The following is a 22808-nucleotide window of genomic DNA, read 5'->3' as shown; positions in this document are numbered from 1 at the left end:
ATATCCCTTTCTTCAGTATGTGCATACCTTAGTTACAGTTCTTTTGGGACTACTCTGCCAATTCAGCAGGACAAAACATGTTTACTACCTGGCAGAAGCATGAATCGGGTCAGGTCTAGGGAGCACAGCAGCAGAAGCTCATATACCATCTTTAAGTCTTGGCCACAGGATAACTGATATTCAACTTCCCCCATGTCTCAAGGAGTATCTCATTTGATTTAAATGAACCATATACAGGCTGGAAGCGGTGACTTATGCCTGTAATCCCAGCACTTTGGGAGGCCAAGGTGGGCAGATCATGAGTCAAGAGATCGAGACTATCCTGTAGTCCCAGCTACTCAGGAGGGTGAGGCAGGAGAATCACTTGAACACGGGAGGTGGAGGTTGCAGTGAGCTGAGATCGCACCACTGCACTCCAGCCTGGCGACACAGCGAGACTCCATCTCAAAAAATAAAAACAAAAAATGAACCATGCACAACCAGCAACACACAAAAAAACTCATGGAATAACATGAGAGCAGCTCACCCCACCTGCTACCAAAAACAAAACAAAACAAAAACAAACAAAAAACAGGGAAGTTCTTGTATCTGTGTGCATGGTTTCTATTTGTATGGTAAACAAAAACAACAAATAACAGATACTATGAACGCATTTTTTAAGCTTCATAAAGTTTATGTAGTTAATAACAGTGTCATCGTGTTAGTTATGTAATTATATTTCAGTTCATAAACTGCAAGACATCTTTGAGTAGAGATCCATCTCATTTTCCGTAACTACACAGTGATCTACTAAACTGATTTTCTGTAACTTAAGTAACCCATAACTTCACTAGTACTAAACATTTTTTTCCAAAATTTTCACAATTCTACAACACATTTGCTTATGCATCTATATTTCTGCACTTGTGCTTTTTGAGAACATAAATGACTAGGTGTAGAATTGTGGCAAAGGGTAATTATATTCAAAATGCTGACAGGTAACACCACATTGCCCTCTAAAATGACTTTCCTCTAATTTACCCTCTCAATATATGAAAATATGGTTTCTCACATCTGTGACAATACTGGATATTATCCACTTTACATTCACATAAAATTCCTGCTGGTTTGTGTTGGTGGGGATGAGGACTTTTACAATCTGCACTTTTCTGATCATTAGTGAGGTTGAGAACTTCTTCTATTTAACCATTTTAATTTCTTCATCCAATAAATTTTGTTGACATGCTCTGCAAGACTGTGCACCTTATCCTTGCTGCTTTCTAACAGCCCTTTTCCAAGGGCTATATCCTTTCTAATGTATGTTTAAGATCTCTCAGCCTGTCATATGCCTTTTAACTTTGCATACAGTATCTTACGCCATGAAAAAGGTTTAAATCTTCTAAACAGTCCTGTCATTCTCTCCTTATGGCTTCTGGACCTTGTCCTGCTTACCAAAGACTTCCTAAACCTAAAGGCACAGAAATACTCTACATTCTCCTCTACCATCTTAACAGTATTTCCTCTTACGTCTGTAATGAGTATAGAATGAACTTCTGTGTAAGGAGTCAAATGGGTTGCTGACTTTATTTCTAGTTGGATAACTGTCAAAGACATTTCATCTCCCCCCATGATACATCAAAAACACTTTTCAAATATAAAAAACCCATGGGATACGACCTTCTACAAAACCTCCCTTCTGATTCCTGCCTAATTAACACTCAACATGAATTTCAGAACTGTCAATGTAAAAGTAACTTACAGGATTACAATATTGAAACATTCATGTAGGATCATCTTATGGATCTCCATTTATTCACAGCCTCTGTTCTCCACCAGCAGAGGCTAATAATTTCCTTTTGTATATAACTAAGTAAACTCACCTATAATTTCATTTCTTTCCCCTTGGTTTGATATCAGAGTTGACTTAGCCTCATGAAAGAAGTGGAACATTTTAAGTGGTTTTTTAAAAAATATACTCCAGAACAACTTTACTAGTGGATCCTTGGAAGGTTAGAATAAATCTGTGAACCCACATGTTGAAATAGAACTATATTATTCAATTTCTCTTTCTTTAGTTAAACATTAGTGATTTTTTTTTTTACTTGACTAAATACAGTCTTGTATATATTCTCCCCAGGAATTCTAATTCTTTTGTTCGTTTTATCCAGAGCTATATAGCCACTTCTTAAAACATGTTCTATGTATCAAGTCATAATTAATTTCCTCACCAACAAGGGAACACAGCCTTAATCATGAGAGCCGCTGTGATGTTTGATTATAATATTAAATGTTAAGCATACTACATGTGCTAATCACCATCTACCTTAAGATATTGTTTTAAGTCAGGCTGGTTGCCTGTAATCGCAGCCACTTGAGAATGAGTTGGGAGGGTCACTTGAGCACAGGAGTTTGAGACCACCCTGGGCAACAGAGCAAGGCAGCATTTAAAACTTTTTTTGGTTTAAAAAAAGATACTGTTTTGGTTCCAAAATTTTTACGACTGCCATAGTGCTTTCAAGAATACACTGTTTAAAAATAATTTACATCAACTCTGAAGAATACTTATCTAACATTTACTAAGCACTTAGTATTAGTTGGTCATTTTGCTAAGCACTTTATGTACATCAAGTATTTTAACTAGAGTTTTAAGAGAGTAACTTAATTTGCATTTTTGAAAGGTCACTGTGGCTGTAAACTCGAAAGGGACAAAAGACGATGAAGTTTTAGAATTCACGGGTATGCAACCCATTGAATGTGAGGACTTTCTTGCTTATCTGAGGTGGCGTATCACTAAAACTATGCATGGACTTTTTTTTTTTTTTCTTAGCTCATCAGCTATTGTTAATGTTAGTGTTTTGTATGTGTGGCACAAGACAATTTTTCTTCTTCCAATGTAGCCCAGGGAAGACAAAAGGTTGGACACCTGTGTAATGATTGAAATAGTCCAGGTGAAATGACTGTGTTTTGGACTGGGGAATCAAAAGAAGTGGATAAATTCCAAAAATATTTAGTAGATATATCCACAGGACTTGGTGATGTAGTGGGTGAGGAAGAGCTGGCTGCCTGAAATGAACTCACTGATGAGCAAGGTGTGCATCTTGTCTGAGGACATTTGCACATTCTTTACATTGTTAAGACCTCTCTGCAGCATGAATTCTTCCATGTAAGGCATTCAGTCTGGCTGAAGGTTTTTCTTGTGTATGCTTCACGAAGTTCTCATGCTGTGTTTTTCAGCTCCATCACGTCATGTATGTTCTTCTCTAAACTGGTTATTCTAGTTAGCAATTCCTCCAACCTTTTTTCAAGGTTCTTAGCTTCCTTGCATTGGGTTAGAACATGCTCCTTTAGCTCAGAGGAGTTTGTTATTACCCACCTTCCGAAGCCTACTTCTGTCAATTTGTCAAACTCATTCTCTATCCAGTTTTTTTCCCTTGCTGGCAAGGAGTTGTGATCCTTTGGAGGAGAAGAGACATTCTGGTTTTTGGAATTTTCAGGCTTTTTGCACTAGTTTCTCCTTATCTTCGTGAATTTATCTACCTTTGGTCTTTGATGCTGGTGACCTTCAGATGGGGTTTCTGTGTGGATGTCTTTTAGTTGATGTTGATTATATTCCTGTTAATTTTCCTTCTAACAGTGAGGCCCCCCGGCTGCAGGTCTGCTGGAGTTTGCTGGAGGTCCACTCCAGACCCTGTTTGCCTGGGTATCACCAGTGGAGGCTGCAGAACAGCAAAGATTGCTGCCTGTTCCTTCCTCTGGAAGCCTTGTCCCAGATGCCAGCCAGAGCTCTCCTGTATGAGGTGTCTGTGGACCCCTGCTGGGAAGTGTCTCCCCGGCAGGAGGCACGGGGGTCAGGGACCCACTTGAGGAGGCAGTCTGTCCCTTAGCAGAGCTCAAGCGCTGTGCTGGAAGAACTGCTGCTCTCTTCAGAGCTGGCGAGCAGGAACGTTTAAGTCTGCTGAAGCTATGCCCACAGCCACCCCTTTCCCCCACGTGCTCTGTCCCAGGGAGATGAGGGTTTTATCTGCACTTTTTTCAAAGAAGCACTGCCCAGAGAGGAGGAATCTAGAGATGCAGTCTGGCTACAGAGGCTTTGCTGAGCTGTGTAGGGCTCTGCTCAGCTGGAACTTCCCCACGGCTTTGTTTATGCTGTGAGAGGAAAACCACCTACTCAAGCTTCGGTAGTGGTGGACACCCCTCCCCCCACCAAGCTTGATCATCCCAGGTCGACTTCAGACTGCTGTGCTGGCAGAGAGAATTCCAAGCCAGTGGATCTTAGCTTGCTGGGCTCAGTGGGCATGGGAACCACTTAGCTCAGCCACTTGGCTCCCCGGCTTCAGCCCCCATAACAAAGGAGTAAGCGGTTCTGTTTCACTAGCATTCCAGGTGCCACTGGGGTATCAAAAAAACTCCCACAGCTAGCTTGGTGTCTGCCCAAATGGCCGCCCAGTTTTGTGCTTGAAACCCAGGGCCTTGGTGGCATAGGCACCCAAGGGAATCTCTTGGTCTATGGGTTGCAAAGACCATGGGAAAAGTGTAGTATCTGCGCTGGAGTGCACCATTCCTCATGGCACAGTCCCTCATGGCTTCCCTTGGCTAGGGGAGGGAGATACCTGACTCCTTGCACTTCCCAGGTGAGGTTATGCCCCACCCTGCTTCAGCTCACCCTCCATGGGCTGCACCCACTGTCTAACCAGTCCCAATGAGATGAGCCGGGTACCTCAGTTGGAAATACAGAAATCACCCACCTTCTGTGTTGATCTCACTGGGAACTGCAGATCAGAGCTGTTCCTATTCGGCCATCTTGCCAGCCTCCTGGCTGAAGGTTTTTCTACATTTCTTATATTTATATGTTTTTTAACCAGTGGGACATCTCTGATTAACAGTAGGGGATTCACGATAACTAAAGGCTTGGCCACATGCACTACGTTCTTAAGGTTCTTCTCCAGTATGACTTCTTTGATGACAAATTAAGGATAACTTTCTTCTGAATGCCTTCCCACATTCAAAACACTGATAGGGCCTTTGGCCAGTGTGGAGTCTTTGATGCTGAGCACAGGATGAGCTATCACTAAAAGCCTTTCCACATTCAGTACATTTATAGGGTTTCTCTCCAGTATGAATTCTTTGATGTTGAGTAAGATTGGAAGTTTGGCTGAAGGCTTTCCCGCATTCATTACACTCATAAGGTTTCTCTCCTGTATGAGTTTTCTGATGTTGGGCAAGGTGTGATCTCTGTTTGAAAGCATTTCCACATTCAATACATTCATAAGGCTTCTCTCCAGTATGAATTCTCTGATGAGTAGCCAGCTGTGAACTGATTCTAAAAGCTTTTCCACATTCTTTACATTCATAGGGTTTTTCACCAGTATGAATTCTCAAATGACTAACAAGGTGTACATTCTGCCTAAAGGCTTTCCCACATTCCTTGCATTCATAAGGTTTCTCTCCAGAATGTACTCTTTGATGCTGAGTGAGTGATGCATGATGGCTAAAATCTTTCCCACATATATCACATTCATAAGGTTTCTCTCCTGTATGAATTCTCTGATGTACAGTACGGGATGAACCAGAGCTGAAGGTTTTTCCACACACGTCACATTTGTAAGGTTTCTCTCCTGTATGAATTCTCCTATGCAGGATAAGTCCTATGTGAACACTGAAGGCTTTCCCACAATCAATGCAATTAAAAGGCTTCTCTCCAGTATGATAACTCCTCCAGTGACGAATAAAAGATGTGTTATACCTAAAAGCCTTCCCACACTCAATACATTCATAGGGTCTTTTGCCAGTGTGACATCTCTGATGTCGAGCAAAAGACGAGCCATCACTGAAGGCTTTGCCACATTCTTTACATTCATAGGGTTTCTCTCCAGTATGAATTCTCTGATGCTGAGCAAGGTGTGCAGGCTGTCTGAAGGCTTTTCTACATTCCTTACATTTATATGGTTTTTCTCCAGTATGAATTCTTTGATGTTGAATAAGGTGTTCACTTTGTTTGAAGGCTTTCCTACATTCTTTACATTCAAAGAGTTTCTCTCCAGTATGTGTTCTGTGATGTTGAGCAAGGTGTTGCCTTTGCTTGAAGGCTTTTCCACATTCCTCACATGCATATGGTTTTTCACCAGTATGAATTCTAAAATGAACAGTAAGGGATGAGCTATGGGTGAAGGTTTTGTCACATTCATTACATTTAAAAAGCTTCTTTCCTACATAGACTTTCTTGTGTTTTATTACCATAGAATTTTTGGAGAAGCTTTTTTTATCTGATGTGTGATTATAAATATTCTCTTCTATGTTTTCCAGATGGATACATTTCCCAAATTTAGTATATTTGAATTCTGTTTCCTTAGTGATGGTTTCTTTATGAGTGATTGTTTCTTTCTTGCTAAACATCTCGTGACTTCCCATCTGCTTCTCAAAAAGGTCTTCCCATTTCCAATTTTCTTCAAAAGTGGAACACTCAAGTCCATAGCTTGTAATTCCCTCCATGCATGCATCATCATACATGAACTGCTTCAGAGGTAATTCCTGTGTCACATATATAGATTCCCAATCTGAAAGATATAAAAAAAAGTGAATGTTCCCTTTATCATGGGCTATAACAAAGGAGACATTGTGAAAAAGCTGATTTAAAAATATTTAATAAATCTCACAAAACCTGTTATGTACAGGCATGTCAACTGGAAAATATGCAGGGAGACCCCAAGAAAGACAGCTCATGAAGGAACATGGGAAAGGTGATTAAGAAAATGAAATGGGCTAGGTGTAGTGGTTCAGGCCTATAATCCCAGCACTTTAGGAGGCTGATGTGGATTGCTTGAGCCCAGGAGTTCAAGACCAGCCTGGGCAACATGGCAAAACGCCATCTCTGCAAAAAACACAAAAATTAGTCAAGCATGGTGGTTGGTACGTGCCTGTAGTCCCAGTTACTCAGGAGGCTGAGGTCAGAGGATCACTTGAGCCCAGGAGGTTGAAGTGAGCCACGATTGCCCTACTGCACTCCAGCTTAGGCAACAGAGCAAGACCCTGTCTCAAAACAAAAACAAAAACAAAAAACAAAAACAAAAACCTCAATGTAGGATGAAATCCTAGAGAAGTAGTCTGGAATGGTAATATTTCATGCCTGTATTGACCTAACAGACTATAAATTAAGCTCTCTTCATCTACTCTCTTCCACTTGTAATTGGTTTTCATATACAGTTATGTTAACTTTGTTTAAATACCAATATCGTATCACTACTGCTGCTGAAAAGTCTCTAGAGATCTCCAGTAACCACATACCCTATGGCTTGTGATTATCTTAGGATTTAGGTGAAATCCTATGGTTATCGTTTCATAATGAGAAAATGGTGTTCCTATGAAATCATCTACATGTTTCAATACAGCGAACTCTTCAATTCTCAGAGTTCCCTGAACTTTAATCTGCATATTAAGAGATTTTCCCGTTCACCTTTCTTTCAACAGCCTGGTAAAATTATCACTTCTTAGACCACCTTTTTATTAAAAAAAAAAAAAAGGGTTTCACTCAGTTGTCTGGGCTGGAGTGCAGTGGCATGATCATAGCTCACTAACTCCTGGGCTTAAGCAATCTTCCCACCTTCTCTTGAGTAGCTAGGATTACAGGTGTGAGCCACTGCACCCAGCACCTTAAGCCACTGCTTAACAGGGTTTTACCATTTCCCCTTTTGAAGAAATGAATTTTATAATGATATGTAGGTTGATATCACTACTATTAATCACATTCTTATTTACTACCACGAGTAACTTTCTTAACTCTTGACCTACAATATAAGTTTACAGAAGGAATAAATGTGCTTTAAAAATTATTGCAACATCAGCCAGGTGCAAGGGCTCATGCCTGTAATCCCAGCACTTTGGGAGGCCAGGGTGGGCATGTCACCTGAGGTCAGAAGTTAGAGACCAGCCTGGCCAATGTGGTGTAACCCTGTCTCTACTAAAAACACAAAATTAGCGGGGCATGATGTCACCTGCCTGTAATCCCAGCTACCTGGGAGGCTAAAGCAGGAGAATTGCTTGAACCCAGGAGGCATAGGTTGCAGTGAGCCAAGACTGCGCCATTGCACTCCAGCCTGGGTGACAAGAATGAAATTCCACCTCCAAAAAAAAAGAAAAAAGAAAAAATATATTGCTACATCACTTACCATAGACAGAAGAAATCTGGGCATATATACAAAGTTATCAGTAAAATATAAAGGAATCTGTATTGAAGAGATGATACTGAGAGAAAACCTGAGGGAAAAGGTGCTTTCAAGAAAAGGCAAAGGAAGTGCTTTCCTTTTCTATGTCATCTGTAGCAAATCATCGACTAATCCAATGTTTCCTAAGCAATTATACATTATGCACTAAGCATTTGTGATATCAAAGTAATGAAGGAATTCTTCTTGAAAAGTTTAGAAAGTAATTTAGGAAGACAAGACCAACAAAAAAAGTTTTGAGAAGATAACACAAAACATAATCAAGTGTGAGATAAAGATTAAATTGTTATAAAAGTTCAGAGATGGGAGAGATCAAATCCACTAGAGCAGTCAAGAAAGGTTTTGAGGTATTAACATGCTTTGTAGTTCAGGTCTTCATGGTATCAGGAATATCCAGTGTCTTGAATAACTTGGGTTGCTATAACAAAATAGTCTTGTGTCACTTAATGATGGAGAAATGCTCTGAGAAATGCATCATTATGGATGGGCAATTACAGAGCATACTTATACAAACCTTGATGGTGTAGCCTACTGTACACTTAGGCTATATGGCCTATTGCTCCTGGTCTACAAGCCTGTACAAACATGTTACCACTGAATACTATTGGCAACTGAAGCACAATGGTATTTTTGTATCTAAACGTATACAAACATAAAGAAGGTACAGTAAAGTATGCTATGAGGACATTTTATATATATTTTTTGAGACAGGGTCCCCTCTGTCATCAGGCTGGAGTACAATGGCATGATCATGGCTCACTGCATCCTCAAACTCCTGGGCTCAAGTGATCCTCCTGCCTTAGCTTCCTGAGTAGCTGGGAGTACCAAATGCATGCCACCATGCCCAGCTAATTTTTTATTTTTAGTAGAGATGAGGTCTTGCTGTTGCCTAGGCTGGCCTGGAACTCCTCCTGAAGCAATCCTCCCACCTCAGCCTCTCAAAGTGCTGTGATTATAGGTGTCAGCTACCATGCCCAGCAACAGAAGAGTTTTTTTTTTTTTTTTTGAGACAGAGTCTCGCTCTGTTGCCCAGGCTGGAGTGCAGTGGCGCAATCTTGGCTCACTGCAAGTTCCGCCTCCTGGGTTCATGCCATTCTCCTGCCTCAGCCTCTCGAGTAGCTGGGACTACAGGCACATGCCACCACACCCAGCTAATTTTTTTGTATTTTTAATAGAGACGGGGTTTCACCATGTTAGCCAGGATGGTCTTGATCTCCTGATCTCGTGATCTGCCCGCCTCGGCCTCCCAAAGTGCTGGGATTATGGGCATGAGCCACCGCGCCTGGCCAGAAGAGATTTTTTTAAAGTTATACCTGTATAGGGCAGCTCCATCATAATCTTGTGTGACTGTCCTGTATGCAGTCCATAATGGATAGATACATTGTTTATGTGGCCCATAACTGTACCATATACTGGGTAGCTTATTGATGTGGTTTGGCTGTGTCCCCACACAAATCTCATCTTTAATTGTAGTAATACCCACATGTCAAGGGTGGGGCCAGGTGGAGATAATTCAATCATGGGGGCAGTTTCCCCCATACTGTTCACTGGCAGTGAGTAAGTCTCACGAGATCTGATGGTTTTGTAAATGGGAGTTCCCCCGCACATGCTCTCTCCTGACTGCCACGATGTAAGAAGTGACTTTGCTCCTCCTTTGCTTTCTGCCATGACTGTCAGGGCTCCCCAGCCACGTGGCACTATAAGTCAATTACACCTCTTTCCTTTATAAACTACCCAGTCTCAGGTATGTCTTTATCAGCAGCTTGAGAACAGACTAATACACTTACAAAGAATACTTATAACTAAACAGACTAATACACTTATAAAAAATTAGCTGGGCATGGCTAATTTATTTCTCACAGATCTGCAGACTGGGAAATCCAAGATCAAGGCCCAGGCAGATTTGGCATAGGCTGGCTTTCTCACAGATGGTGCCTTCTTCCTGTTTCCTCACACAGTGGAAGGGGCAAGGAAGCTCCTTTGGGCCTTTTATAAAGGTAATTACCCCACTCATGAGCCCTCATGACCTAATCACCTCCCAAGGTCCCCACCTACCACCAGCACTCTAGAGAAGATGATTTCAACATGAATTTGAGGGGCACACAAACATTCAGACCAGGGCACCCATGCTTCAAGAATTGAGGCAATGCGGGGTTAATGAACTAATCACCTATAATTTTTCCTACATAGACAGACTGAAGAGGAGAATATAGAAAAAGACACAGAAAGCTGAGTCCATCGTCTTCTGTTTTCTCACATTTTACTTTTTTGTCACATGAAGATTGTCTTCAACTCCAATTTCCTACAGAGAGCCATGGTTGCTCCTAATTTCCTGGCCTTTTTTAACAGACACTAAGATATCTTATGCATACAATAATACTTATATCTACACATTGACTCAGCATCCCACCAGACTTATAGCTTCTTCCTTTTCCCTTCTTCCACTCGTTCTTCACAGAGCCAATTATCGGGAAAGTTCTTTTCTGTTTCTCTTATTTAAGGCAGATGGCATCTTCATACAAAACTGAAGTATAAAGTGCATTCAAGCAGGGTCTATTTCCCTTCTGATGTGTGGGTACAGTCGTCCCTCCTTATCCACAGTGGATACATTTCAAGACCCAGTGGATGCCAGAAACCTGGAATGATACTGAACCCTATATTCACTACGTGCAACAGATCTGAAAAGCTAGACGAGACTAAGAGACTAACAGGCAGGTAGGGCATACAGCATGGGTGTGCTAGACAAAGGGATGATTCATGATCTGGGCAGGAAAGAATAGAAACGTGCAAGACTTCGTCATACAACTCAGAATGGTGCACAATTTAAAACATATAAATGGTTTACTTCTGGAATTTTCCATTTAATATTTTTAGACAGTGGTGGACTGTGGGCAAAAAACTGCAGAAAGCAAAACCTTGAATAGGGGGACTGTTGTATTTGGAGGACACAGGAAGTTTAGGATCCAAATTATTCCAAAATGTAAAGATCAAACACTGTTACAGAAGGGAAAGGAGAATGCTTTAAGGCCTAATTGTGACGGCATATATTGATATGCCCTTTTCTTTTGGAACTTTAATTTCAGTGGGAGAGGTAGAATATAAGCATTAAACAATAAGCAAGTTAATTGTAGGCTTTCCTGAATGTTAGAAAGAAAATAAACAGTGGCTTGGTGGACAGTTATGGGGTTGGGATGGGGAAATGTTCATTACATAAGGTGGTTAGGGAAGGCCTCTGATGAGATGATTTTTTAGCTCTGATTTGATATTCAGGATAGACAGACCCCAGGAGAGGAACATTCTGGGTAGAGGAAACAGGAAGTGCAAATGCCTGGGTCAGTAAAAAGCTTGGTGAGTTCAGAAAAGGTGACCCATGGGCTAGATGAATACTCATTCAATATGACATTTGTAAAACACAAGTGGAGCAGGCAAAAGAATGATACTGCCTGTGACTCAGAGGCAATCAGATTTGGAATTACCTCTGGACCCATCTAGTCTCCCAAGGCTCTTGAGAGACTCAGTAGCTTGGTATACCTGTAACTCACTTGAAACATACCCTGGGTATCTCACATAATTTAGCAAACTCTGGACTAAGGTATAATGAAAAAGCTAAAAAGTAATAAAGAATGAGGTTACAGAAGTAGGAAGGAGCTGATCAGGAAGAGGCTAACAGGGTTTAGATTTTTCCTATCTGCTACAGGAAAGGAATGAAAGAGCAGCAGGGTACATTATAATTTGTAAGCAGTACCTAATTCAAGAGTTAAGACAAGATTTAAGAAGCATAGAAGTTTATATAAGTCTGTATGGCAGAGCGAACAAGGGGATGGTAAGGAGCTGGATAAAGATTTTTGCAAAACAAAAATCTTAGAGATTTAAGATTCTCTAATCTCTAGAGAATATTAGTTCTTAGAGAGAAGACAGTCAAGTAGAAGAGAAGACATTTGAGGGGACCATGTGAAGCATTAAGTTTCAGTCTTCTCCCCAGGCCTGTAAGGCTTATGAATAGTTTCTGAGATGCATAAGTGAGAAGGTATCACCTCTAAAAATGGCTGAGCCATTATGTCAAAAAGATTCCCCTCTCTGGTTCTTCCACACTCACCTGAGAATGGGCTTCTTGTCATCTCACTCGTCATCTCCCAAGGCTCTCTCCCTTGCTCCAATAAGGAGATCACATATGGCTTAGAAATGCAAAGACCTACATATAAAAAAAGACATGAAAATTGGTCATGTTTTGGATTATTTCAGAACTAAAAGCCAGTACCTTAATTCTGGTGGAATGATATAGTAGGAATACTAGATAAGAGATAAAGCACATCTGAAGGACAGACTACATAAAACTCTGGAATAGCCTAGTAAGACTGCTAACAGTTAACTCTGTGAACTATTTTATAAGGGGCTTGAGGGCAGAAATTTAGCCCAACATTTTCTGAATATTATCACACAGTAGTAAATGAGGTATTTTAAAAGGTCCCTAGAAATAGTTTGAAGTTTTGAGATAATTGCCTGCTTTAGAAAAAAATCAATACTCTTTAGGGGAATATGACAGAATCCAGAGGCTCTACAATGTTTTATTTACAGTATATATGATAAAACTCAAAATTACTTGACATAAGAAAAGGAAAAAGTGAATCATGCCCATTAGAAAAATCAAGCAATAGACGCTCACACTGCAATAACAAAGAATAGCACGATTTCAAAACAGCTATTATTATATCAATACTTAAGAATATAAAGGCAAATATGCTTGAAATAAATGTACACACAGGAAATCTCAGAAAAGAAACTACAAGAACCACCAAATAAATATTATATAATTTAAAAAATATAACATCTGAAACTTAAAAATTCACTAGATGCACCTAACCAAACATTGAGGGTAAGGATAGAATCAGGGAATTTGACTATGAATCAACAGAAATTATCCAATCTGAGCTGGGCACAGTGCCTCACGCCTGTAATCCCAGCACTTTGGGATGCTAAGTTGGGCGGATCACCTGAGGTCAGGAGTTCAAGACCAACCTGGGCAACATGGTGAAACCCTATCTCTATTAAAAATACAAAAATTAGGTCGGACGCAGTAGCTCACACCTGTAATCCCAGCACTTTGGGAGGCCGAGGCGGGCAGATCACGAGGTCAGGAGATCGAGACCATCCTGGCTAACATGGTAAACCCCATCTCTACTAAAAAAATACAAAAAAATTAGCCAGGTGTGGTGGCGGGCACCTGTAGTCCCAGCTACTCTGGAGGCTGAGGCAGGAGAATGGCATGAACCCAGCAGGCGGAGCTTGCAGTGAGCCGAGAAGGTGCCACTGCACTCCGTGTGGTGGTGGGCCCTGTTCCAGTATTGGAGAGGCTAAGGCAGGAAATTTGACTTGAGGTGTTGGCCCAATTGCCCACTGCCTCCACCATCTCAAAAAAAAAAAAAAAAAAAAAAAAAGAGCGAGAGAGAAATTAAAATTAAAACAGAACAAAGATTTTTAAAAGTGAAACAATCCTTAGTTACCTAGGGCACAATATCAAACAATCTAACATAGGTGTAACTGAAGTCCAAAACAGAAAAGAACAGAAAAAAACATTTGAAGAAATAATGGCCAAAAATTTACCAAATTTGGTTTAAGATATAAATTTAGTCTCAAGAAGCTCAATGAATCACAAGCATAATCAAAAGGGCTTTTAGAGAACAGAAAGCTAACCTAGCCAATGGGGTGGCCCCAGTGCTTAGAAGAAAGGTCCATATGAATTTCCCTAACAGTAAGTGATCTGAAGCCATTTTCAGTTTGTGTCTTCAGTTTGTTACTTAATGCAAAGATACAGATTTTAAAAGTGATATTCTGAATTTATAGTAATCTAGCTATATATTCTTTGTGAACCTTGTTGTTGTCTAGTGGTGATAATAATTCTGCAGGAGAGAGAGAACAAGGAAACCGAGGAGACTGGTGAGATTCACATTGTGTCTTGTGTTCCCAATTGCCTTAAGGGTGTATGCATGGAATATTTGATATTCACCAAATTCACTAACTCTAAATCTCAAGTTTTCTTTAGTCCCTCAATATCGTCTGTTTCTCAGATTCCATTCCCAAATTCCATTCTGACCTACATATAATAAAAGCAAATTTAATAATATATAGACAAAAAAGTTCCTTAAAGGTAGATTATGCAGGAGGGAAAAGATCCTCACCAAGTGATACCAGGCTCTGATAGTTCTCCAACATCATACTCCTGTATAAATGCTTCTGAGCAGGGTTCATCCATTGCCATTCTTCCTGGGAAAAATCTATTGCCACATCCTTGAATGTCACTAAGTCCTGAAGTGACAAATATATTCTTAACCAACCAATGCTCATGTCCAAAGATAACTCTGAGTTGATCCAAGATGTCTCTACTTTAGGTGAGAAATGACTCATAGAAGAGAAAAAACATAAATAGGAAGATCCAAGCCAAAACAGTACTTATGGAAGTGTTTAACTGCATTGGGTACAATGGTGCCAATCGATTCCAAACATAGGGAAATATGGGTGCAGTGAAGAGGGCATCAAGGAAGAACACATACCTATGTTGAATCTTCAAAAGCATAAAAGGAATATCTAAATTGATATTTTTCAAATGATACTCCATGGGATCCAAGTTTTATTGGCAGGGGCTGGAGAAAGGCATTGAATGAATGTAGCTGATTTTTTTTTCTTAAATAATAAAAATATGTTTAAGAATGCAATTTTATTATGTCTGCATCAGTGAATACTGTGTTTTCCACCCACGGCTGGTAGAACCCACAGTTGCAGAACAAAATGAAATTGAAGTTATAACTTTTAAATATTCTTAGAGAAAAATTAATGACCAGTTATAATCACCAGCAGCTTGTAAGAAATTTTAAAAGTTATTGTGGGCATTTTTCACCTTCAGATTTACTTCCGTTGAAAATGAATATCTTCTTAATCTTAGTGCCTGATTTGCAAAGTTATCAAAAGTATAACTAAAGACAAGATTATGAGCACATTTTAATTCGCTTTAAACATTAATCTCTGTATCATATCTTTGTTCTAAAGATTAGTGTTTAAAAGCAAATTTTAAACAGATATTCAATGTATGGGACTTTAGAAGATATACATACCTTTAGGAAAATGTTTAATATATTTTTCATATAAAAGAATTACAAAATTGTTTAAGTTTCTCTGTGTACTCACAGTTTTCCTGAACTCTAGTTTTCACCTTCTAGTGAGTTGAGAACTAAGAGCCATCATTTCACATATTCTTATAAAATAAGATGAAGTCCTCAATGCAAGCAAAAGGTGCTCACATTCTTTCCGATATTTAGGATAATTTTGGTGACTATTAAGGACAGAGGAGCTTTGGCTGTTCCCACAGAAAAAACTGCTTTTGATCCTGGTACTTATGGTTAATAATCTAGTACATATACTACCAGAATTTTACCAATACCTATAGAATAACTTTATATATATGTATGCATGTATATGTAGTGATTTTTTTTAACTGATAATGCTATAACCAATGAAGTAAATCCCAATGGATAGCATCTGAAGAGCTTGTAATTCTTTTTTCTTTTTAAGGAAAACACCATTTATTGCAAGGTATCAGATAATTTTTGAAATTTCCAGGAGGATTAATACTGAATAAGAGACTAAATTAAGACTAAATAAATAAATGAGGAAAATAGGCAAATATCTCATTTAGAAGATTTTTCAAATGATTTATGTTTGCCCTTAAGGAGGTAGAACATAATTTCCCACTTCTGGAGTGTAGGTTGTGCATAGTGACTTCCTTACAAACAGTACAGTATGGAAAAGTGAGGGAAAAAAGAGTAACCTTATTATAGAGAAACCTGACAAACACTATCTCAAAGTTAATTAAAATCTATTAACATCAACAGTAATAAATCATGTTTATAGTGTGCACCCCTGATTTCATGTGATGAAAAAGGAACTTTACCTCTGCAATCTTCCTCCCCAAAACACAGTACCCTAGTCTAATCATGAAAAAACATCAGATTTGAGACACTCTACAAAATAACTGAGTATTCCTCAAAGCTGACAAGATCATCAATAAGCAAAGTATGAAAAACTATCACAGCTAAGAGGAGTCTTAGGAAATATGACTACTAAATGTAATGTAATTTCCTAGATAGAATCCTGGCACAGAAAAAAAAAACATTAGATAAAACCTAAGAAAACCTGGCTGGGTGCAGTGGCTCACACTTATAATCCCAGCACTTTGGGAGGCCAAGGCCGGTGGATCACTTGAGGCCAGGAGCTCAAGACCAGCCTACATAGCATGGCAAGGACAACATGGCAAAACTCCACCTCTACCAGAAATACAAAAATTGGCTGTGCATGGTAGTGCATGCCTATAATCCCAGCTACTCGAGTGGCTGAGGCTTAACAGGAGATTAGAGAATTAAAGAGAGAATTAAAGCATAAGTGACATATAAAACAGTGTCAATTATGTATATAATTGTAATCTTAGAAAAAGAGGAAAGTTTCAGAATATTTGTGGCTGAAAAATTTCCAAATTGATGAAAGACACCAAGCTACCCTGAACACTGACTTAAAACAAAAATAGTGAATAATGTTCACAGTCTATCAAATAAGCATGTGTGTGTGCATTTCAGGTGGTGGGGTTAATGGCCTGAATCTTTATCATCTATAGTAGTAGGTTACTGGATCATTTCTAAAACTAAAATAGTCAAGAAATAGTGTATGGAACACTAATTCAGGAGTATGAGGTTAAATATCAAAACTAAAGACAGTAAGTGGTATTGTGGAGATCCCAACTTACTTCTATAGGGCAAATTGGAGGGGACTAATTCTGTTGTATTAATTGGTGCTTGTGACTTCAGGTAGAATTTTAATGACAACATCAGGCACACAAACTCTAAAAGGTCTGTATCTTTGGAAAATTATGTTAGGTAATTCACAAAATGGTTTTAATGCTGAGGAAGACACAGATGCCCAGAATCCATGTAAATATTTTTTAATATCTCATGAACTCTGACAGTGCAAGAAAAAAAAAAGCAGTGTTTCAAAATTAATTTAACGTAACTTTTGATATGAAGCATATAAATTAATTAAGCATTAATTATGGACATCTGACACTCACATATGTCATGAAAACACATTTTCCACTTAGAAAAAATGTGAAGGGGAATTTCACAGTGGGAGAATTAAGGGTTCCTTTTTATACATTGTTCCTTATACATGTGCAATATAATATTTAAAAATTAAAAGATTAAAAGCAGAAATTCAAGTAAAACTGAGTGTAGTACAGCAACAGAACCAAATATACACAGGAATTTAGTGCATGATATAGGTGGCATTTCAAATTAGTGAGAATGAGATGAATAATTCAATTAATGCCATTGTGCCAACTTGAAAAAATAAATCTCTGCCTCACTTATAAATTATACATTTAATGTAAAAATTTAATGTAAATTAAATGTAAAAATCTAATGTAAATTAAATTTAACATAAAAAGTTAATGTAATTTCAGCCCTACCATGATAGAAAACCACAAAAATCAAGTCTAAGCTTACCAGAAACTTAACTGTGAAGGATAAAACAAATCTTAGAAGAAAAATAGGACCTAAAGGTAGACAAAAATTTCAACAAGACACGAAAAATCATTAACTTTGAAGGGAAGAAAGTATTTATGTATACACACAAAGGCATAATATAGCTCTGAATGAGATACATGCTGAGAATAACTTCTTAAAATAACTGGGAGTTAAGGGTGAAATTTGTTTTTAAATTTTGTACCATGTGAACATCTCACCTATTTAAATTTATAAAATTTGCAAAAATTAAGTAGAATAAGATTTTTCAGGTGAACGAATGAGGTTGGTAATTCATACTTAAAATGTAAAGAAAAACTTTTAAAGAATTTATCTTAAAGACATAATCAGAGATTTGGACAAAACTTCAGGTAGAGGAATAATTCCTGATGCATTCTACATATAGGAAACGCACTGCATGCACATTTAACCTGGAACCCAACGCACTAGTACTAACATATCCACATGTATATTCCATACAACATAAATCAAGTCTTTTCACAAGAGTCAGCACTAAATTTAAAATGTACACAAGGTGGGAAGAGGAATCTCAGAGGGACCTCCATGACTTTTTATACTAAGCTATTACTCACTCATTAGGTAGAGTTAAAGACAGTGGCCTCTGAGAGAAGTGGGAACTAGGCTCCTGGACTGTTAATCAGGGAATTTTCAAAAGAAAAGAAGCATTACAAAGTCCTAAACAGCAAGACTGCCTTTCATGAAGAGAAAGAAAATATCAACTAACCTGGGGTATGACTTTTACTACTTCAACATTCATTTTTGCCTTCTCTTCTGGTCTTTGTCTTGAAGAACAGTGTCTTGGGAGGGCAAGGCTGAAGGAAGGGAAAGGTTAGAGAGAGATGAGGCCTTTGCTGCACTCCCAGAATCACTAGCCTAAAACTGTCTTCTTCCCAGCCTTGGTTGATCCCATAACTGGGTATGAGCAACCTATGGCCACTGAAGGGCTATAACTCGTAACTGTTTCTTTTTTTTTCATGCTTGAGGTCCTAAATTTAATCTTTTTCAAAGAGCTACCTTCCCATTCAGATGTATTAGGTACTCTGCATAGATTAGATTATCTCGCCTTATTTTTGAAATAATCCTATAAAATAGTCATTTCCTCTATTTTACAGGTAAAGGTGGAGTCATTCTCTTCTTGGGTCTCTGCTTCATGCTTTGAAAGTCTACTGCTTGAAAATCTGGCTCCTTTCTGGGCCAGATGGATGGGGTTTTTGGGAAAAAAAAAAAAACAACAAAAGAGAAAGGAAAATCTGACTCCCAAATGCCACCAGAGGCCAGGGTTATCCTCCTTCTTCACTCAATCCCCACCACTGCACCCCTGCCCCGCCCCCCGGCAATGTTTCACTTTCCTCACCCTGAAACGATGGAACCTTTAGCACTCAATTCTGCCACTTTCACTCTCACCTCTGTCCCAGCCCCTTGATTACCCTCCTGTCACACAGAAGTGAGGGTGTCTCCTGCTTCAGTTAGGAGTTTCAGTCACCCCAGCTTTTGCTTCTTACTGAAACCCTTGGACTGGGGACAGGAATTCTATTCCACGTTTCCTATCCCGGCAACACACAATTCCAAACAGCCACACTCATAAAGAATCCAGTCCTATCAATCTTCCAAGTAGTCTCCCCATACACAGCAGTCATACAGGGCCACAATTACAGGTATACGGGGTGACATACAAACACTAACACAGGTTTCCTGGTCACACAGAGGACACAATCACAAGCACCCCAAAACAAGCACATATACAGTCACATTTCCATTGTCTGAGGACATGAATATAAGCACACACGGTGATTCACCTACACCTTCACACATACCCCCAATCTTACTTCTCTCACACACACAGCTCACTGTCCCTTATCTCTGTCTCACTCACGCATGCTTCACAACCTCACAGAGGTTATATTTGTAAAGCCTTTTGGATAACACACCATGGTTCACATAGTTTCTTTGTCACCTATTTTGCTCTCTCACACAACCACATCACTAGTCTTTCTCTCCCTCTTTCACACATACAAACGTGATGGTCTCTCATACATGCGCATTCAACGGTATCTTTCAAAGAGGCCTCAATTACTCAAATACTCCAGTATTTCACACAGATACACAAACACACTCTGATCTCTCACATTCCAACTGCTTTATCTCATGCACACAAAATACATACTGGTTGCTCTCACTCCAGTCTTTTTCACACTGTGATACACCCTCTCACAACCTACCAGGCCAGAGACATACTGCAGTCTCTCACATACCCATTGGTCTCTCCCACACTCACACCAGCATACCCCAGTCTCTCCCAATCACTGAACTCAGTCTAGTCTCTTGCTTTTACTCAAGACACACACATGATCTTTCTCAGACTCCAGGGAGCCTCATACTTGTTAATCTTTCACACAGGCACATCTGTTTCTCTCACACATTGATACACTCTGGTCTCGCACTCTGGATTCTCACAATCCAGTCCCTGATAACATACTCAGGTGACAAAGAGGAAAAACAAACTGTTTCTCCTACTCTACTCACACAACACAAAACAGTTCTAAGACCAGATGTGTGGGGGTCTTCACACACATACACACACACACCAGGCAAGCAATAAATTCTTCAGTGAATACCAGGTGGGTCACCTCTAGGGCAACCCAATTCTGACACTATCTACCTGGAGATAGCATAAGATCCCATAGGTTGAGGGCTCAGCCCTACAAAATTGCTCCCCACTTCCAATGCCAGTTGCAAACCCCAGGTTGTTTTACTTGTGCTTCTGACTGGCTATAAATCGGGGTTCCTATGACCCCCTCCTTGTGTTCAATTAATTTGCTAGGGCAGCTCACAGAACTTAGGGAAAGACGTTTGTAATCATAAAGGATATTACAAAGGATGCAGGTGAAGAAATGCATAGGACAAGGTTATATAGGAAGGGGCTCATCCTACAGAAACCTCCAGTGTTCAGCTATCTGGAAGTTTGATGAAGCCAGTCCTTCTGGGTTTTTATGGAAGCTTCATAATGTAGGCATGACCGGTTAAATCACTGACCACTGATGATCAGTTTAACCTGTGGCTCCCTTTCCTTTCCCTGGAGATTGAGGATGGGGCACGTAATCCCAACCCTCAAATCCTGTCTGGTGACCAGCCCTTACCATGATCAACCTACAGGCTGCCAGCCCACCAATCAGCATGCAAAAAGACACTTAATACTTTGGAGATTCCAAGGATCTTAGAAGTCGTAAGCCAGGAAACATAACTTTGTCCCATACTTTGATCACCTCCCTCTCTCTCACAAACTCATAACAACATACCCTAGTCTCACTCTTTGGACTCTCACAGTTTAGTCTCTTTCTCTCTCTCATACACACACACCATCCTCTCAAGGAGCCTCACATAATGACTGGTCTTTCACACACAGCCACATGCTCATCTCTCTCACACTCACTGGTCTCACGCTATGTTCTGTCTCACACACACACGAACACACCCTGGTCTCACGCTCTGGTCTCTCTGTCTGTCAGACACACATACCGCAGCCTCACACACTGATGGGTCTTTCACCCAAAACACCCATTTCTCACACTCACTGGTCTCCCTTTCACACATTAACATACCACAGTCTCACACTGTTCTCACACAGTCTAGTCTCGCACACATGGTGATTCTTCTCTCTCTCGCACACACACCGGCCTCTCATTGAGCCTCACACACCGACCGACGGGCCTTTCACACATAGGCACACGCCCATCTCTCTCGCACTCACTGGTCTCTCACTCTCTCACACGAATACATCCTGGTCTCACGCTCTGGACACCCGGTCTGTTACACACTTGCACACCCACACACCTCGCAACCTCTCACTGAGCTTCACACGCTCTCTTTCAAATGCAGGCACATCCCTATCTCTCTCACACTCACTGGTCTCTCACACTGACCCGTCTCGCTCTGTCACACACGAACACAACCTGGTCTCACACTCTGGACTCTCGGTCTGTCACACACACACACACCCCGCAGCCTCTCACGAAGCCTCACACGCTGACCGATGTTTTACACACAGGCACACCCCCATCTCTCCCACAGCTCACTCCAGTGGTCCCGCCGCCCCAAGCCGCCCCGAACGCCCAGCAGCCCCGAGCCCCGGCCTCCGCCCCGCAGACTCGAGTACGCGCGCCGCGCTGGCCTCTGGGAAACGTAGTCGTCCTGGGGACAGAGGACGCGGCTGGGCCTTCGCGACCCGCGTCGGAGCCGCTCGCCTCGCCTGCCCTTCCTGGCCCAGCCCTCGAGCTCGGATTCCCAAACCACCCAAAACAAACCCCCGGCCTCGTCTGGCACCCAGACGCTCTCATCCGAAGGACTTCGTGAGTCGACGCTGGAACCCCCATCGCGCAGGCGCCAGCCTCTCTCCAGGGGTCGGACGAGAGGAGCGGAGACAAGGCGTGGCCTAGCGTTGAGGGGCTTGTCCTCGAGCTGCTGAGGGAGTGAGACGGACTTTAGAAACAGAGCAGGCGGTGCCTGCGCAGTGCGTGTTACGCGAGCAGGGCGTGGCCCAGGGTTCCGGCGGGTGAGCCGGAGTGTGCGCAAGCGCAAAGATTGCGTTCTCCCCCTCTCCTCGCCTAGAGACCAGAAGCGTCCCTAGTTACCAGTACGGGGGGAGGCGGGCCCGGAAGGGAAACGCGCAACGGCTGAGCCTTCGGTGTGAGCACGTGTGGGGTTTTGTGACGCTGTCTGTGCCTCTATGATCGCGATGTCATTCGGAGCGCGGCCTTCTGTGCCAGTCCGTGGGAGTGTGATTATCTTTCTGTGTTAAGCTTATTTTGGAGTAAGAACAGCGACGAGGAACCCCGACCGTGTTGTGACTTTGGCAAATTAATACCTCTTGCAGCTGCAAATGGGAATGTCACTGATCAGAGGCAGTGAATAACACGACGTTTTTGGAACCAATCTGCTAGACTTGAACCGCGTTCCGCCCCTTAACAGAATGGAAATGGTCCCTGTTTTAGGGGGCTAGCCCTGACTAGGAGAACTGTAGAATTAGTATTGGAAG

The 22808-nt window shown here is 40.9% G+C and overlaps 1 protein-coding gene across 1 annotated transcript; it reads right to left on the bottom strand.

Annotated features, from left to right (window-relative positions):
* Positions 1–296: 296 nt before the first annotated feature.
* Positions 297–22352, bottom strand: ZNF471 (zinc finger protein 471). The gene is made up of 5 exons (XM_032171276.2): positions 22097–22352; positions 18501–18588; positions 14372–14498; positions 12292–12387; positions 297–6533 (listed from the first exon to the last, which is right to left on the bottom strand). Exons 1-5 carry the CDS (start codon positions 22144–22146, stop codon positions 4909–4911), a joined length of 1986 nt encoding a protein of 661 aa, XP_032027167.2. The 5' UTR covers positions 22147–22352; the 3' UTR covers positions 297–4908.
* Positions 22353–22808: the final 456 nt, after the last annotated feature.

The sequence above is a fragment of the Hylobates moloch genome, unplaced genomic scaffold (assembly GCF_009828535.3).
Source record: "Hylobates moloch isolate HMO894 unplaced genomic scaffold, HMol_V3 SCAFFOLD_12, whole genome shotgun sequence".
NCBI lineage: Eukaryota > Metazoa > Chordata > Mammalia > Primates > Hylobatidae > Hylobates > Hylobates moloch.
This window is presented reverse-complemented; position numbering and strand designations above follow the sequence as displayed.

Excerpts from the sequence above, each read along its gene's own strand:
- ZNF471 (XM_032171276.2), bottom strand. The coding sequence starts at position 22,146 with ATGGGGGTTCCAGCGTCGACTCACGAAGTCCTTCGGATGAGAGCGTCT. Across the intron at positions 18,589-22,096 it reads CTTCGGATGAGAGCGTCTGG|CCTTGCCCTCCCAAGACACT; the intron begins GTGCCAGACGAG and ends CCCTTCCTTCAG. Across the intron at positions 12,388-14,371 it reads TCAGAGCCTGGTATCACTTG|GTCTTTGCATTTCTAAGCCA; the intron begins GTGAGGATCTTT and ends TTTTATATGTAG.